The sequence below is a fragment of the Juglans regia genome, chromosome 3, assembly GCF_001411555.2.
Source record: "Juglans regia cultivar Chandler chromosome 3, Walnut 2.0, whole genome shotgun sequence".
Lineage (NCBI taxonomy): Eukaryota > Viridiplantae > Streptophyta > Magnoliopsida > Fagales > Juglandaceae > Juglans > Juglans regia.
Window position 1 is genome coordinate 26,249,260 of NC_049903.1, and position 17,012 is coordinate 26,266,271.

General features: G+C 38.7%; 2 protein-coding genes and 1 long non-coding RNA gene across 3 annotated transcripts; 2 read left to right on the top strand and 1 right to left on the bottom strand.

Moving 5' to 3' along the window:
- The first annotated feature begins 541 nt into the window (after nt 1-541).
- On the top strand, nt 542-2,621 carry LOC118348061. Its single transcript, XR_004801197.1, has 2 exons — nt 542-914; nt 2,547-2,621. It is a non-coding gene; the product is annotated as an uncharacterized LOC118348061 (long non-coding RNA).
- On the top strand, nt 620-2,621 carry LOC108990909 (transcription initiation factor TFIID subunit 8). Its single transcript, XM_035688906.1, has one exon. It carries the CDS (start codon nt 1,177-1,179, stop codon nt 2,281-2,283), a length of 1,107 nt encoding a protein of 368 aa, XP_035544799.1. The 5' UTR covers nt 620-1,176; the 3' UTR covers nt 2,284-2,621.
- An 800-nt stretch (nt 2,622-3,421) lies between these two features.
- LOC108990910 (membrane magnesium transporter) lies at nt 3,422-16,187 on the bottom strand. Its single transcript, XM_018965027.2, has 4 exons — nt 16,018-16,187; nt 15,804-15,856; nt 15,509-15,609; nt 3,422-3,864 (listed from the first exon to the last, which is right to left on the bottom strand). Exons 1-4 carry the CDS (start codon nt 16,088-16,090, stop codon nt 3,771-3,773), a joined length of 321 nt encoding a protein of 106 aa, XP_018820572.1. The 5' UTR covers nt 16,091-16,187; the 3' UTR covers nt 3,422-3,770.
- Nucleotides 16,188-17,012: the final 825 nt, after the last annotated feature.

Genomic DNA, 17,012 nt, shown 5'->3' on the forward strand with positions numbered 1-17,012 from the left:
ATGAGAGTTAGAGAGAAGGTATTCTATTTATATTGAGAGAAGCAAATCGTCAAAAAATAAAATAAAAACATAATCGCATAAAATAAAAAAAAAATAGCTAGTCCATTATTTATATATTTAAAGGTAACCTCATTAACTATGATTTTGCTAAGATTTTTGCCAATCCTTTATTAAATCTAGATTTTGTACAATTTTTAAACCTAAATACTTTCTACTCTTCAAAAAACTATAGATACATGTGAATTCATAATTTTTAATTACTGTAATAAAATAAAGAGTTATTTTATTCACAAGTCAGTGTATAGAGCACATTATCTGTATTATTTAAATTATAAGCTTTAATTTATCAAATTTAAATTTTAAAATTTATCTTTAAAATTAAATTACGTAATATAAATATTTTATTAAATATATTCTATTCACAAACTTGATAATAAGTTTTTCCTAAAATGATCCATGCAAGTTGTTAAATTCACGATGCAAGAAAAGCTGAAAATTGTGAGTAGGGAATAATGCAAGCGAGCATCGCCTTATCGCACACCTTCGAAGGCGCGTCAAGATGTCTGGGCTTGTAATTGGTTGAAAAAGGCAGCTTGACTAAGGTCTATAAAAATAAACACAGACTTCCTTCATCGAACTCACCAAAGCCCCGATGAGCAAACCTCTTTATTCCCTTTCCCCTTCTTCCTTCGATCCCTTGGGTCTTACAATTCCCAGGGTTTATCCCAACTCTCCCACCATTTAATTTGAATCCCTAATATTCCCTCTCAATACTTCTCTCTTAAACCCTTTATCACTGTTCTAAACCCTAGCTAATTTGGGTCCCTGCAAATCTTTCTTCTTCTTTTTGTTTTTATGGGTCTGAATTTTGGTCGATTGAAGCAGCGTTTCATTTCCAATTCTCGAAATTACTGGTAAGACTCCCCAAGGATTAACTGTGTCTGTTTTCTTGTCATTTTCATTGTTCAGTATCTCAGCTTCGAATCGGTTGCTATCGCTCTAGGGTTTTCTTGTCATTTTTCTCGGTTTTCTTGGCAACAAGAACCGGGATCAGGTGCTTTGGTTTTGGATGATTTTTTTATATAGCTAAATGCTGGGTAATTTTATGGCTAGTGGGAATTTATGGGGTGAGTGATGCGGGGTCGAGAAAACCCTAAATGATATGAGGTTTTGAATATGAGCCATGGAGGTAGAAATGGTACGAAAGGTAATGAACAACTAGATTACGATACATCAAGTAGACCCGGAGCCAATGACTTTGGGCGAGCGGTGTCAAAGGTTGCAGTTGCACAGGTATGCGAGAGCGTGGGGTTTCAGGGCTTCAAAGACTCTGCTTTGGAGGCTCTCGCTGACATTGCAATTCGATACCTTCGTGACCTAGGAAAGACGGCGAGTGTCTATGCTAACTCATCTGGTCGGACAGAGTGTAATGTGTTCGATATCATTAGAGGGTTGGAGGATTTGGAAGCTTCACAAGGCTTTCTGGGTGGGTCGGAGGTAAAAAATTGTCTTGCTGGTTCGGGAACAGTGAGGGGGATTGTTGAGTATGTGGGTGGGGCAGAGGAGATTCCATTTGCGCAGCCAGTGCCTCAGTTTCCGGTGATTAAGCATCGGAAACTGATTCCAAGCTTTGTACAAATGGGTGAAACGCCACCTGGCAATCATATACCGCCATGGTTGCCAGCTTTGCCTGATCCACATACGTATATCCATACACCTGTATGGAATGAGAGGGCAACAGATCCTCGCACAGATAAGATTGAGCAAGCACGACAACGCAGAAAAGCAGAGAGGTCCTTGTTGAGTTTGCAGCAAAGGTTGTTGTCCAGTGGTTCGGAGGGAACTTCAACCTCGCGTAGTGATGCAAAGGAATCGGATGGGGCTCAAAATAACCCATTCCTTGGACTGCCTCTACAACCAGGGGAGAAAGATGTTTCTCTGGTGGTTTCACCGAGTAAGACTTCGGATGAAATGGTGGAGAATATCCATGTCTCCGTACTAGAGGCATTTGCTCCTGCCATTGAAGCGGTCAAAGGTGGGTTTTCTGATGATGGGGAAGATGGGAAAAATGTTCTTCCTAATGTGAGGCCTGCTGTTCAGTTAAAGTTTAGAACTGGCAAGAAGTTTCTAGGTGAATCATTGGATTTGAGCCTTCAGAACAAGGGTGTTGGGAGAGCAGCCTCTTGGGTTGCACGGGATGAGGAGAGGGATGACAAGAAGAGGAGAGCTGAATTAATTCTTAGACAGTCTACAGAATACCCGCTGGAACTCAATCAGTTGTAAACTAGTTAGTTTAGAAATCGGCATTGGCAGTGGGCTATGGATGCTCCCAAATTGAGGGCATACTCGTTCTGCTATGGATATTTTCAGAATCTTGTGTTAGTTCCTCATGGTCCACTTTAACATTTTTTAGGGGCATGTCAATGTATGTTTCCTTGTTAGCCTAACATCTGCTTTGATTCTTTGAAACTGAAGTCTTTTCTTTTTCTTCTTCCGCCATTTTATATTTGTACTGACACACTGAGTTGTAATGTTTGAATTGGTAGGGATGGATTCTATTCTTCTGGGATTGCAAACTCCGTTTTCTTTTTCCATGCAATTAATTGGAACTCTACAGACTATTTCAGTGTCAATGCAAGTCATATTTAAGGGTATTTTTTCTGCCCTTGAAAACATTTTAGAGAAAAAATTAAGTTCCATTACCCTTTTGATTAGAAAGAAGAATGAGCTAATGAGGTTAATGTGCGAAATTAATTTAAATACAGAAAGCCTTCAGTATTTGATCAATTGAAGTTGGAAATGTTGACCGTTATATAGTTGTTGTATGCATTTAGAGGTTGGTTGGATAGACTTGTTTTCAGGTCCTTTATTTCTAAAACCAACGAATCAAAAAATTCAAGGGGAGTTTTGATTATAGATTTGTGGTCGATGGTCGTAGGGTACCCGTTTTAACACATGCAGTTTCTACAATTTCTGTAACGTTTGCTTTGCAAGGCAGCAATTTTAAGAAACCTTACTTGAAATAATAATGATTTGATCACCAAGCAGAGTGCATAATGCTTGGCTGGAACATTGCTGGGACTCTGGGAGTATGAGGGAAAAATAAATAAATAGACTTTAGAATTTCAGAACGTTGCCACCAACTTCAAACGTCTTGTCAATTATTTTCCGCTATTTTGTATAGGTTTGCAAAAACACTTTTTTAAATAGAGTCTACTTTTTATAAAGATTCGTATAAAATTTGCCAATTTAAAATTTGTACAAACCATTTCTCTTCACCTAAACTGCTGATGAACATGTGGGCCAAACCTGAAACTCTTTTTCTTGGGTTCAGTCTGGTTGATTTAAATGACCGTAGACCTAGAAAATTCAGTGAACGCGTACATTTTTCACTTTCTCAGAGTGCTTAAAAAACTTTCCATGAAAAACATGCACGAAATAATACCATTTGAACTGTCTATTTGTCCCTCACTGTCATTCATTCAATTTCATTTTCCACACGCAGCCTTTAACCTTCATGTGATGCAACCACCGACAAAATCCAACGAGATTACAAAGATATTTCCAGCTTTGAATGACAAGACCTAGGTTGTCAAAAGCGACAAGTAGTTCCGTAATAGATTGCGAAAGTAAATTGATACAGTGAAATCTTAAGAAACAACCAAAACATGGGGGCAAACAAAATACTTGTATGGCAAATGCCACTTCTGTTTATTTCCTCTCTCCTCAAGAAATATCAAGGGGTACCCCTTTTACTTGATAGGAAGGATTCAAAGTTTCAGCTTCACATCCAATTCCTTAGGAAATACTTTGCCTCGATGGTTGAAACTCATGAAGTCTAGATTGGCTGGTAAAGAAACAATCCTGCATCCAAATATACAATTCCTGATGTCAATAATCTAAATAAAATCTGACAACCAATATTGCTAAGGAAGGCAAAGCAGCAATCATTTAAGATTCTGACTCTGAAAGTAATACAACGTGCCAATGGCAACTGAGAAATTCTACAGAAGCAACTTTTGCAAAAAAAAAAAAAAAATGCAATTTTCAATATTATAAATGATAGCTAGAACTTTCGTGTAAAATCTTAGCCCTTCATGCAAATGCAGAATGCTTAGCTCTCATTATTCTCCGGTATGAGTAATGTCTCACTTTAGAGAATATAAAATATAAAAAGGGGAAAAGTAAAAAGGATGCACATCACAATTTTTGAGAGAGAATGCAGAAAAAGTGTAGTCAACCTAGATTTAGATGTAAACCTTCTAGGATATCTATGTCCAAGTAGCATACCCTATAATATTGTTTCCTAAGGCTGTAAATAAACCAGTCCGTTCGATAGCTTGCTCGGTTAAACTCGAATCGAACTTGACTCGTGAGAAAAGTAAAAGTTCGCCCGTGAAAGCAGATACCCACTTGATTAGATACTTGACTAAACTTTACTCTACTCAACTCGGCTAAGGCTCGTTAAGGCCTACTCATTATGCTCGACTCAGCTAAGGCTCATTAGCTCGATTCAATTAAAACTCGTCCACACATCGATAAATATGTATATATGTTATTTATTAATATAAGCATCACATATTTTATAATTAAATATATAGTGTGTAACCTAATTACTTATGCATAGTCACTTGCATCTATATCTTGAATTTACTTCATAGGTTTATTTTATTTATTGGCACCATGTGTTTGGAAACAGCATCCCAACTAATCCCAAGGGTGCATAGGCCCTCGGCAAAGAGTTTCCCGCAAGTGCACCTAGAATAATTCAAGGGAAAAATCCTCCAATCCAATGGCGTCTAGAGATTGTTTGCACCTAAGGGAATTTGAACCTCATTGCTTTATTTTATAATTTATAAAATAGTTAGTAAGATTTAATAATTTTATATATTAGTATGTAGAAATCATATATGAAATGTTGATATATAATATTATATTATGTCTATGGTACTAATAATTTATGTAGACATATAATATATGGTTATTATGGGTAAATATCAACTAGTTACATATTAATTATTTATAAATTTTTGCAATTTTCAAACTCAATAGAAGATCTATTTGTTAGTTATAAAAATTTCATTAAATTTAGAACTTTTACAATTTCTCTAATTTTTAATTATTAAATCATATTTAAAAACTACTACTTAAACTAAGCCGAGTCGAGCTCGAGCTCGAGCTAGGAGCTTAGCTTACCGAGCCGAGCTCAAACAAAGATTAGATAAAAATCTCAAGCTCAGGCTCGAGCTCGAGCTCGAGTTTTTTGAGTCAAGCCGAGCTTGGCAATCTAAAGACTGGGTTGGCTCGGCTTGATTACAGCCCTATTGTTTCCAAAGTAGCAAGTTTACCTCAAATCATGCGATGCAAGGTCAATTGGTCCTTTTTCTTACAAGTTAAAAGTGAACTCAACCTAGAGTTAGATGTAAGTAAACCTTCTAGGATATCTCTACCCAAATAGAATACCCTATAATAAGTTTCCAAAGTAGCAAGTCCCCCCCCTAAAGCAGATACAAGGGCTAATGGGTCCCTTTTGTTACTACCAGCCTACTCAATTGCATGTGAACTGATATCATGTGTGAAGAATAAAATGGGTCTCCCGGATGCAAATTTATGTTTTTTATGACATCATAGCTCACCAAGGCAAGATGCTTCAGAACTACGCATGAAGAGTATAACCCAAATACACGACCCACCCATCAAAACCATGTATCAATCAAGTAATTCAGGGGAATTCCTAATATGGAATTTTTTTTTTTTTTATGACGAGGGAACCACCCCACAGCATAGCCCTTAGAACTCACCCATGGAACCTAAACCCCCGGGGAGACTAGCATAGCAACCCACCGCCATGGCCTACCACTTAAATCCCAGTTTGATCCCAGGGGGAATCAAACCTGTGACATGGGCTCAACATGCACACAAGTTCGCCTTTACCACTTGGGCTACCCACAGGTGAGGAATTCCTAATATGGAATTGAACTCAAGTATCTGAATATACAATTCGTCTTAGATGAGGATTTACTAAATTAATAGAGCAAAAATACTATAATCACACAAATAAAAACAAGAAGGAAAAATATTCATGATTTATTTATTTATCTTCTTGAATAAATTGTATGTCATGCAAATACGATAAGATATTACACTTTCTACTACTAGGGAGCTAGCACAACAATCTCTAATACACTAAAAGAAGATCTAAAACATTTGATTTTCATAAGTTGCAACCATTGATGAACTAAGTTAGCTCTGTATACATGCAAGATATAGCATTATTGTTGACATCAATCTTACCAAGTCAACTAAACTAGCTAAAAAATTCCTATAAATATATATTTCCATTGGGAAATCTACAGTATAAAATGAAAGACAAGATGTAGAGCAAACAATCTAAACTAAAATCAAGCATAAGTTTTACACATATATTCTAGGAATTAGAAGAAAATTTAATCCCCTAGCATTCCCTTCCAGCCGTACACATAAGAATCTAAAATGTAATGCCACAAAAGAGGCTTCAGGCATCCAGGTGGGAAGTAATTGCTCTCTTATGAAGGTAGAAGATCTCACTAGAAGTGATGCATTGAATATATGAATATTCAAACATATATAGAACTATTTGCCAACATTTTTCTTTCAGCTTTTCTTTTAGTTTTTGAACTATAACCAATATTACTTTTGTCATTCAGAAATAACAAAAATAAGAAACTTGCATTTCTAAATAATTTCTAAACGTGCGGCCCGAGCAAAAGCTCAGCCTCGGCAAGTGCACGGTTTGGATAATGAGATGAAAATTTTTGGTTTTAGATGAAAGTTTAAAATATTATTTTTTAATATTATTATTGTTTTGGGATTTGAAAAAGTTAAATTGGAATTTGAAAACGTTGAATTCTTTATTATATTTTGTGTGAAAATTTGAAAAAGTTGTAATGATGAGATAAGATGAGAATAGAATTTTGTGTCTCATCTCACTTGCCAAACCTATATTCAAGGTAACTAACCAAGGAAAGCCCAAACCACATCCGGTAGGACTCTTGATAAATACCAAAATATCGACAAAACCAAATAGAACCATCCAAACCGACCTGTTTTTTATCTGTCCGGTTCGGTGCTCGGTCCCTTGATTTCAGGATCTCAATTCGTTGAGAATGGACTTGTCATACCCGAGCAACTAAGCTTTTAAAATATGAGTTTATAGTTTTGGTTGAGTAATCTCAAAATATGCCTCAATTTCCTTAATTACAGCATCTGTCTGATAGTCTTAAGGTTCATAATTAGTTGATTTAGGAGCTGATTTATTATAAAAGGCAAGTGGATGAAGCTTGTCTAATTAGGTGTAGTATAGGAAAAGGAAACTTACCAAAACTGGGAAAAGCACTAATCTAGAAATTTCAGGGTTTTAGATTCCTAATCAAGGTAGCCATATTTGCTACTCCTAAATCAAGGTAGCCATATTTGCTACTAACCCTAGGAAGTTGCTTGAAACCATGACAAAGGAAGCTTCCTAAAAACCCTAAAAGCACTATTTTCGTCAGCGATTACACATCCCAAGAAAACCCTAACTTTTTAGTATTTATATCAATTTTTGTTTATAAAGGACCTTTTTCTTATAGGTAATTGTTTAAAAAGAGGGTGCGGTGCACGGGACCAGAGTTTACTCTGCAAGGGTGAATCCAAAAGGCCCTGCCTTGGAGAGGTTCCCCGACATCTAAAACAAGAAAAATTTAAAAAGGACCCTCTAAACCTCATTATTTCAACTTGGCGTAAACTCCCCCTAGGTGCTGCCCCTTTTAGGCCCTAAACCTCTAAATAAATAATAAAATCGTAGATCTTCTCTTCCCTCAGCAGAAATCCTATCTGATGGCCTCCAATTTGGAGAGTTATGTGAGTTTTCTTCTTCAATTTTAGAGTGAAAGTTACTATCTATCATCCAGCAACTAAATAGGCGTGCTAACCCTGAGTTTTCTGCTTATTTTACACTCCTACAACACCTTTTCCAAGTCCTAACAAACCCCTAGAGGTTGCACAAACTGCAACTCTTCGTGCAACCTCTAGGTTGAATCCAAGGAAAGTTTTTTTTTTTTTTTTGATCGGTAAATCCAAGGAAAGTTTCATCAAGTATTATCTCTAAATTTCGAAATTCCTTACTTGGTGAACATGACATATTACTTATTCTTTCTATATGTTGAAACATAGAATTATAGGGCTAGAAGAGTACAAGAACTCAGCTTTTCAGCAAAGGAAAGATGTGGAAGGTAAAAGATATTTTATTAATGCTAATGGAAGAATCCGTGAAACCCAAGTACATAGGATGTATAAAATAGAAAACGCCAAGTTAAGATCAAGAAATAGACACAAGGAAATCATGGAAATTGAGCCCAATAAAATCTATAGTTATTACCCAAAGGAACAATGCATTGAAAAAGAAGCTTTAAAGTTCTTCTAGTGTTCGTTCCATGTGCTTTAACTTTCTAAGAAAAAATGGTGATCAACAGTCAAAACAAACTAAAAAACAGAATGTAAAAAATAACTAAATGACTTTTAATCCCCACAATAAAATCATACCATAGACTAACCAACCAAGATTCCAATGAAACGAAGAACAAATAATATCAATCCCACTTTCAACAAAAAATTTTCATAGCTACTAAAGAAATAAAACAAAATTGTGGGAAACTGAGATTTTCAACAAAGGAAAATTCTTTAATTTTTCTTCTTTTTTCATTCCATTTTATAAATTATAAGCTGCCTTTTCTCAAACCAAAGTTATATGCAGATTTGTCTGCTAAAAGAGCCTTTCAATTTTGTTTTATTGAAATTACATTTAGCTTATATAATAGATGATAAATTTTAAATCATTTAGTATAGAATAATTATTCAAATCTTAAGAATTATGAAAGATCTTGATACAAAGGGCCATTTCAAGTTTAAATTAGATAGACAGAAGCCAAGCCCATGCACATTGCAACATCGCTATGTGTTGCCATACATTACCATGGGGTGAATGCATAAATTACCAGAGACCCATTTTTTCTTCCCAGATTTTTTCAATTTTTTTTTTTTAATTTCAAATGCATAAAAACTTGGTGGCACCACTCTATGTCCCAAGTTCTATTATCATTACATAGTCACATTATCATTTTGTTTATGGCGGATTGACGCTTTTCTAGAATGGAAGTTATATCTCAGTAAAACAAAACAGAACCTAATGCTTGAACAAAATCCTGAAATGTGTAGTAAAACCAAGTATTGATACAAAGAACAACTTCATTGCTCACTGGTTGAAGGGGATGTCTTTAAAACTGCCACTTCTATGTCTAAGCAAACAAAAAACAGATAGCAACTGACTGCTCCATATTTGGAGCACAGAAACTTGCTTTTGGTGGGAAGAAACAGAGCTCCAAATAAGAGTGAGAATGCTGCACGAGTTTATGTGTGGGGTTTTTAAAACACTAAATGGTTTTGCAGAGTTCGAAAAGTTGATAGACTTGGTTCTAAATCGGTTATCGCCTGTAGTTTATGTTGCTTTTTGTTGAGTCCACTTTGATATATTTTTTTGGTTTCTTCTCATTTTTCTCTCCGTACACTTTTTCGCCATCCTCTGTTTTTCTCATGCACGTTTGAAAATTTCTTTCGTCGATAGTTCTCTGTTAATGGTGAAATAAATCTTGTGGTGTTAACTGCGTCATTTCAATATGGGTTATCCCATAGAAGTGGTTATTGAATCCAAAAGATTTATTCTGTCAAAAGGGAGTGGTGGATCAGTGAGAGTTACCGAGAGAAACTGGAAGATGGATCATTCAGTGATCCTGGGAATAGCATCATTACATTGGCTGAGGAAGGTGTTAGAGGAAAGTTTAAGAGAGGGGAAGAAGGAGGTGTATTCAGCAACTAGAGATGGCTACTGCAGTCTTATTGCCCAACGATGCGCAAATTTTAGAGGAAGATATCTTGAAGTGTCTGAATATAACCAGGGGGGGAGGAGAAATGTTTTGTGCTTTCCAGAAGGAAATAAGGGGTGGGGTTGGAGGAAAATGAGGGAGGCTTTGGTTGAAAGTGGTAGAGAAGTCCATGTCAATGGAGGAGCTCAGGTGAACAACGGGAAGAAGGCAGTTCAGTCACGGACGTATAAGGAGGCCTTATCTTCGTCGTTGCCGATAGCTAGGAGGAAACAGGAAAATGGAGGGACAAACTCTGACAGGAGACAAAGGGAGTGGAGCCGAGACGCAATCCCGAATCATACCCATGGCAGGAGATCCGCGGCGTGTCAGGAGGCGTGGGAAGTGCGAAGGCTACTGATAGAGATGCAAGGCCAGCTACGGTATTTGCAGAGAGATATGGCTGATATCGTGTCCTTTGTCGAGGGGATAAAGAAAGCAGAAGACGTGGAAGATTTAAGCAGAAAAGTGGGGCGGGTTGGAGATATGGGTGAAGGGGCTGGGCCTAATAAAACCCGGAATCAAGCCCACCAGAATAAACTTAAGGGGCGGGCCGTTTGGAGGAAAATAAATGGGCAGACTCGGCCCAACCAGCGAGGCTCGGTTTCTGAAGGGGCTGGGCCCTCCCAGCCGGGTCAGCCCGAGTTACAAACGGGCGGGCAAGGATCCGAGTGTGAAGATCTTGCCCAGAAACGCGTGAATCTCAGCGGCGCGACACCCAGCCCAGTTTTCGTGCCGGAAAGCCTTCCGATGGCAGAGGTAGCACAGAAACTGCCGACGACAGCTGTAGAGATCGCCGACGAGGCCGCTGACGAGGCGTCACAGGTGTTCTGTGCACAAAAGGAGCTCGAAATCCGGGAGTATGCGACCCAGACTTTACCGACTTCTTTGGAAGGCACGGGGGTGGTTCCGACGAAGCTATCTGTCAGACCCTTAGAGGTTTCCGAGTCGGAGGTTGGGGATGAGGAGTCCGAGGATTTCATGCACTCGGTGGAGGATGATTTAGCCCTCTCTAAGGCGTGTGATCAGTTGGGTTTAGAGGATTTTTCTGTGGGGGAGGATTTTCAGAATTTCCAGAGTAGCAATCCTATCCCATTGAACTATTGTTTTCCAAATCAAGCTTCAGACTGGGTATTACATAAGGTGAAAGAGATTCAACATTTTGTGGGGATTAGTTGCGAGGGGTATGAAGAGCAGTTCATAGCATTGTTAACTGCTATGGAAGCTAGGAATCAGCAGAAAAAAAAATGGGGACTTGAAGCAAAATAGGGAGCTCAAAAGGTTGTTGTGGTCGATGAATTCGGAGGGTAGTCCTAGTAGGAGTAGGGTAAAAGGGAAGGGGACGTTTGTTCATAAATGAAGCCAAAAATTGTGTCTTGGAATGTCCGCGGTCTTAATGAGGTAGAAAAGCGTACTCGAATTCGACACTTACTTCGTGAGTGGAAAGCGGACATCGTTTGTTTACAAGAAACAAAGCTGAAGTTAATCAATAGGAGGATTGTGAGGAGTATATGGAGTAATAATTATGTAGATTGGGTGTATTTGGCTTCTTCAGGAGCATCGGGAGGAGTAATATTGTTATGGGATAGGCGGGTGGTGGAGAAAGTAGAGGACTATATAGAGAATTATATGGTAGCGTGCTCTTTTAGAAGTGTGGCGGATGGTTTCTTGTGGGCTTTTGCAGGGGTTTATGGGCCCAATTTAGACGTGGATAGAAGATTATTGTGGGAAGAGCTTGCTGGGGTTCATTGCTGGTGGGAACTCCCTTGGTGTATTGGGGGTGATTTTAACGTTGCTCGATTCCAAAGTGAAAGTTTTGGAAATAGAAGATTGAGGCCAGCAAATTTGGAGTTCTCAGAGTGCATCTTTGACCTAAACCTGATAGATCTGCCACTAGCAGGGGGCCTTGCTACATGGTCTAATAATAATCCATGGACTCGTTTGGATCGGTTCCTGATTTCACCAGAGTGGGAAAGCCAGTATCCGGACGTATGGCAAAAGCGGTTGGGCCGGTTAACCTCGGATCATTGGCCTATCTTACTGGATTGTGGAGGTATTCAGAGTAATAGACGGTATTTTAAGTTTGAGAATATGTGGTTGAAATCAGAAGGTTTTGTGGAGAGGGTCAAACAATGGTGGATTTCTTATCAGTTTGAGGGTACACCCAGCTTTATTTTAGCAAATAAGCTGAAAGTTTTAAAAAGAGATCTAAGAATATGGAATAAACAGTCTTTCGGTAATGTGGAGGAGAACAAAAACACCAAGTGGATGGAAATACAGGAGTTAGAAAGACTACAGGAGGGGAGGCCTCTTACTGAAGAAGAACAAGCACAGAAAACTTTGTTGGGCTTAGATCTTGAGAGGATAATATTGCAGGAGGAAATGTCTTGGCGCCAAAAGTCAAGAGCATTATGGTTACAGGAAGGGGATCGGAGCACGAGGTATTTTCATAGTATTGCAAACTCGCACAGAAGAAACAATAACATTGAGGTGTTGAAAATTGAAGGGGTGAAGCGTAGAGAAGAAGAGGTTATCAAAGAACATGTGGTTGATTTTTTTGAAAAGATACTTACTGAACAGGAGGGGTGGAGACCTACTCTTGATGGGTTGGTGTTTAACATTATTGAACCAGGGGATGTGGTCAGGATGGAGAGGGCTTTTGATGAGGAAGAGGTTCTTAATGTAGTAAGAAAAATGGTAAAAGACAAGGCTTCCGGACCGGATGGTTTCTCTATGGGTTTCTTCCAAGAATGCTGGGAGGTGATTAAAGAAGATCTTATGAAGGTGTTTCAGGAGTTGTTCTCGTTTGGAAAATTTGAGAAAAGTCTTAATTCCACGTTTCTTGCATTGATTCCTAAAAAGGCCGGGGCTATTGAGATCTCGGATTTTCGACCTATCAGCTTAGTGAATGGAGTGTACAAGATTATCTCAAAAGTGCTTGCAAATCGCTTAAGTGAGGTTCTAGGAAAAGTTGTGACTAAGCCTCAAAATGCCTTTGTTAAAGGAAGACAAATCCTCGATGCGGTTCTAATTGCCAATGAATGTTTGGATAGCAGAATGAAGGAGGGAAACTCAGGTATTATGTGCAAGTTGGATATGGAAAAGGCGTATGACCATGTTAATTGGAATTTCCTCTTACATCTTTTGAGTAGATGTGGTTTTGGTGAAAGGTGGAGGTCATGGATTAGGTGGTGTATCTCTACAGTACGGTTTTCTGTTTTGATCAATGGCAGCCCTGAGGGTTTCTTTCAGAGTTCTCGTGGGCTGAGGCAAGGGGATCCGTTATCTCCTTTACTTTTTGTGATTGTGATGGAGGCTCTAAGCAGGATGATTTCGGCCTTGTCAGCTAATGGTTTTGTTAGGGGTTTCCAAATTGGTTCTCCAACCAGGGACATTACTACCATTTCTCACTTGTTGTTTGCAGATGATACGCTTATTATGTGCGAAGCTGATCGGGACCAGGTGCGGGTTGTAAAGGCGTGTCTACTGTGTTTTGAAGCAGTGTCTGGTCTAAAAGTGAACTATGATAAATCTGAGATGGTACCGATTGGAGAGGTTCAGAATATTAGGGAGTTGGCTGACACGTTGGGTTGTAAGATAAAGTCTCTTCCTATGACTTACCTGGGATTACCTTTGGGTATAGCTCCGAGGGCAAGCTCGATTTGGGACACAGTAATTGAAAAAATAAAAAGGAAACTGGCAGGGTGGAAGAGAATGTACTTGACAAAAGGGGGTCGGATTACTTTGATTAAAAGCACACTTTCTAATCTACCTACTTATTTCTTATCTTTATTCCCTATTCCGGCAAGTGTGGCGAGGAGTCTTGAGAAGTTACAGAGAGATTTTCTGTGGGGTGGAATGGGAGACGAGTTTAAATTTCATCTGGTCAAATGGGAGAAGGTATGCCATCCTATCTCCAATGGTGGTTTGGGTATCAGAAATATGCGACTGTTTAATCGGGCGTTACTTGGTAAATGGTTGTGGAGATATACCAAGGAGCCAGAAGCCCTATGGAGAATTGTGATAGAAAATAAATATGGTGGTTTAGGGGAAGGTTGGTGTACTAGAGAAGTTAGAGGGACACATGGAAGGGGGCTGTGGAAGTATATTAGAAAAGGGTGGGAGGTTTTTTATCGACACACGAGATTTCAGGTGGGGTCAGGTGCCAGGATCAGATTTTGGAAGGATACATGGTGTGGTAACAGTGCCCTAAAAGAGTTGTTTCCTATTCTTTTCCAGATAGCAAGTGCCAAAGAAGCTACAGTGGCGGAGGTCATGGGAATTTCAGAAAGGAGTATCCACTGGAATATTAATTTCAACCGGGCGGCACAGGATTGAGAGATGGAGATTTTTGCAGAATTTTATAGTTATCTATACTCTTTTAATCCTAATACCCAGCATGAGGATAGCCTCTAGTGGATTCCTGCAGGAAAAGGGGTTTTCACTGTTCGGTCCTATTATAAGGTCTTTACACAAGCGCCAGGGGCACAATTTCCCTGGAAAAGGCTCTGGCGACACAAGGCCCCTCCAAAAGCTTCTTTCTTTGTGTGGACAGCGGCATTAGGCAAGATTCTTACTACAGATAATCTGAGAAAGAAGAGGATAATTATCGTAGACTGGTGTTGTATGTGTAAAGGAGGAGGTGAGGCGGTAAATCATTTACTCTTGCATTGTGAGGTAGCTAGGGCGCTCTGGAATGAGGTATTTCAAAGGATGGATCTTGCTTGGGTTATGCCGGAATCCGTGGTGGATATATTGGCGTGTTGGACATTTATTCGAGGTGTGCATCAAATCAAAGAGATTTGGAAGATGATTCTTTTTTGTATCATGTGGTGCCTATGGCAAGAGCGAAATGAGAGGACGTTTGAAGACAATGAGAGATCGATGGAAGAACTAAAAATTTTCTTTTTTAGGACTCTTTGTACTTGGGCCATTGCTGTGGACTTTAATGGCATGGAACTTCATGATTTCCTAGTTTCTAACATGCCTTTGTAAATAGGGCATACATTTTTGTAACTGGCAGTTGTTGCCTTTTTGTTAATAATACTTATCTTACTTATCAAAAAAAATATATATATATATTTAGTATCAGTTATCTCCTATAATATAAGATACTATGAACTTCTCCCTTCCAAGCAATGAGATACTATTCATCAAGTGGAACTCACCAACCTCCCATAGATGTGGAGTGTTAAAGTTAATGACAGTAATGTTTCCAATTGGACCATATTTTGGATGCTAGTGTACTTCGTTGTAATAAGATCAAAGTAAAATTAACCAATGAGCTCAAACTTATACGGAAATTCGAAGGAAACAATCACTTCCTGATTGTAATCAGGTTTGCTTGGATATAGATATTAGGTTCTACGTTCAACAACCAATAGAAGAACGACGTCCACAGACATAAATTGAGGTGTAGGTTTTAGCCCCATTGTGGTGGCTATATGGTGTTGCTTTGACTTTCTATCTCTTCCTAACCAAACAAAAAGTACTCTCTCCAAGTACAAATCTCCATCTCCAAGTGCAAATCTACCAAACAGAAAAAATAACGAAAAAAAGAAAGACAGCAATACCTATTTTCTTCGGAATCCGGAAGTATGGATAGAAACTTCCCTGGCACGGTTAGCCCCGCCCACATACAGAACACTAGCCCAAGAAGCAGCTCAGCAACCACCTGCACTCCAAAGAAACCTCCCAGATTCGTAAAAACACAAAAACTCCGCCCAAAACAAAAAAAGGGTTAAAGAATCTCTTTCAAGTTGCTCTGGGACAATTAGGAGATTCCTAATCGGTAGACACGAAGTAATAAAATTAGGGTTTATCAGGACCACCTACTTAAATGATAAGAGAAAAGTCAACAATACTCACGTTCATCGGAGGTCCTGAAAACTCTTCCTCCGTAATCTTCAACAAACCCCTATCTGCAACCACAATCAAATCTATCAGAAAAATAGCAAAACATGAAATCCAACACCCAGAAAACTAACCTTTTACTTTCATAGAATTTAAATGCATAAAAATTACTATTAAGCAGGTAGGTATGCTTTTGCGTGTATATATGCATATATCTTGAGATGTTTACATTGGATGGTCGAATAAGCAGCATGAGCGAGAATCAGGACTCCAAAGACGCCAACGACGAACCCCAGACCCATTTCAACAGAGACGCTTTCGGTGATTTTCTCCGATCTCCGCGGGGAAAAGCTCCGGGATCGATTATGGCGAAGACGGAGGGTGCGCGTGTGACTGGATATGTATTATCTATATATTCGATTTCTCGTGCAAGAACAAATCGAAGAACGATGTCGTTTCTTTTCGTGTCTCGGGGACAAAGACCGTTTTGACCATTTTCAAACTGTTCTTTATTTTTTTTTAAATTCACCGTTTCGCACGTCCAACACTCGTTTATTTTGCTTTGAACTTTTTACCTTTTACCTATTCTACTTAAAATATTAGAGCAGCATGGCATCAGTACACTCAAGCCTTCAGGTGTGGATACAGCTGCTCATGGTAATATGGATAACTGTTATATGTAGCCACGCTCTTCAGACTTGCCTCTGGTAATAAATCTGTAGTTAAATTACTAGATGGTTCTTCTTCTAGCTGAGTTGTAATGTATCATTTTGTAATTTTAGAAGTAGTTATTCTTAGCTGTATAGAGCTGGTACAATACTATAAAGATTCTTTAGTTTGTTAGGTTTGTTGGTCTATTTTTAGTATAAAGCAGAAACACTGTGTAAAGTTTTTTTGAATCGAATGCAGTAGCACCCTTTCATCCATTTTCCTCTACTCTCTTTGCTTATTTTTGCTATTCTTACATGGTTTCACAGAGCCATTGAGAGTAAGGATATTCTTTGAATGGCTCCTGATCAAAACAAATCCCCTTTTTTAGATTTCACCAACATTACCAATCCCTACAAACTCGACCATAGCGATAACCCTTCAATCCCCTCAGTCCCTGACCTTCTCACCATTGAGAATTATACTACCTGGTCAAGAGCTATGTCCCGAGCTCTTCGTGCCAAGAACAAGCTTGGTTTCATCAATGGAACCTTGTTAAAACCAAAAAAGACCATT

Excerpts from the sequence above, each read along its gene's own strand:
- LOC108990909 (XM_035688906.1), top strand. The coding sequence starts at position 1,177 with ATGAGCCATGGAGGTAGAAATGGTACGAAAGGTAATGAACAACTAGAT.
- LOC108990910 (XM_018965027.2), bottom strand. The coding sequence starts at position 16,090 with ATGGGTCTGGGGTTCGTCGTTGGCGTCTTTGGAGTCCTGATTCTCGCT. Across the intron at positions 15,857-16,017 it reads TGCTTATTCGACCATCCAAT|ATAGGGGTTTGTTGAAGATT; the intron begins GTAAACATCTCA and ends TTGTGGTTGCAG. Across the intron at positions 3,865-15,508 it reads CCGGATTCCGAAGAAAATAG|GATTGTTTCTTTACCAGCCA; the intron begins GTATTGCTGTCT and ends ATTTGGATGCAG.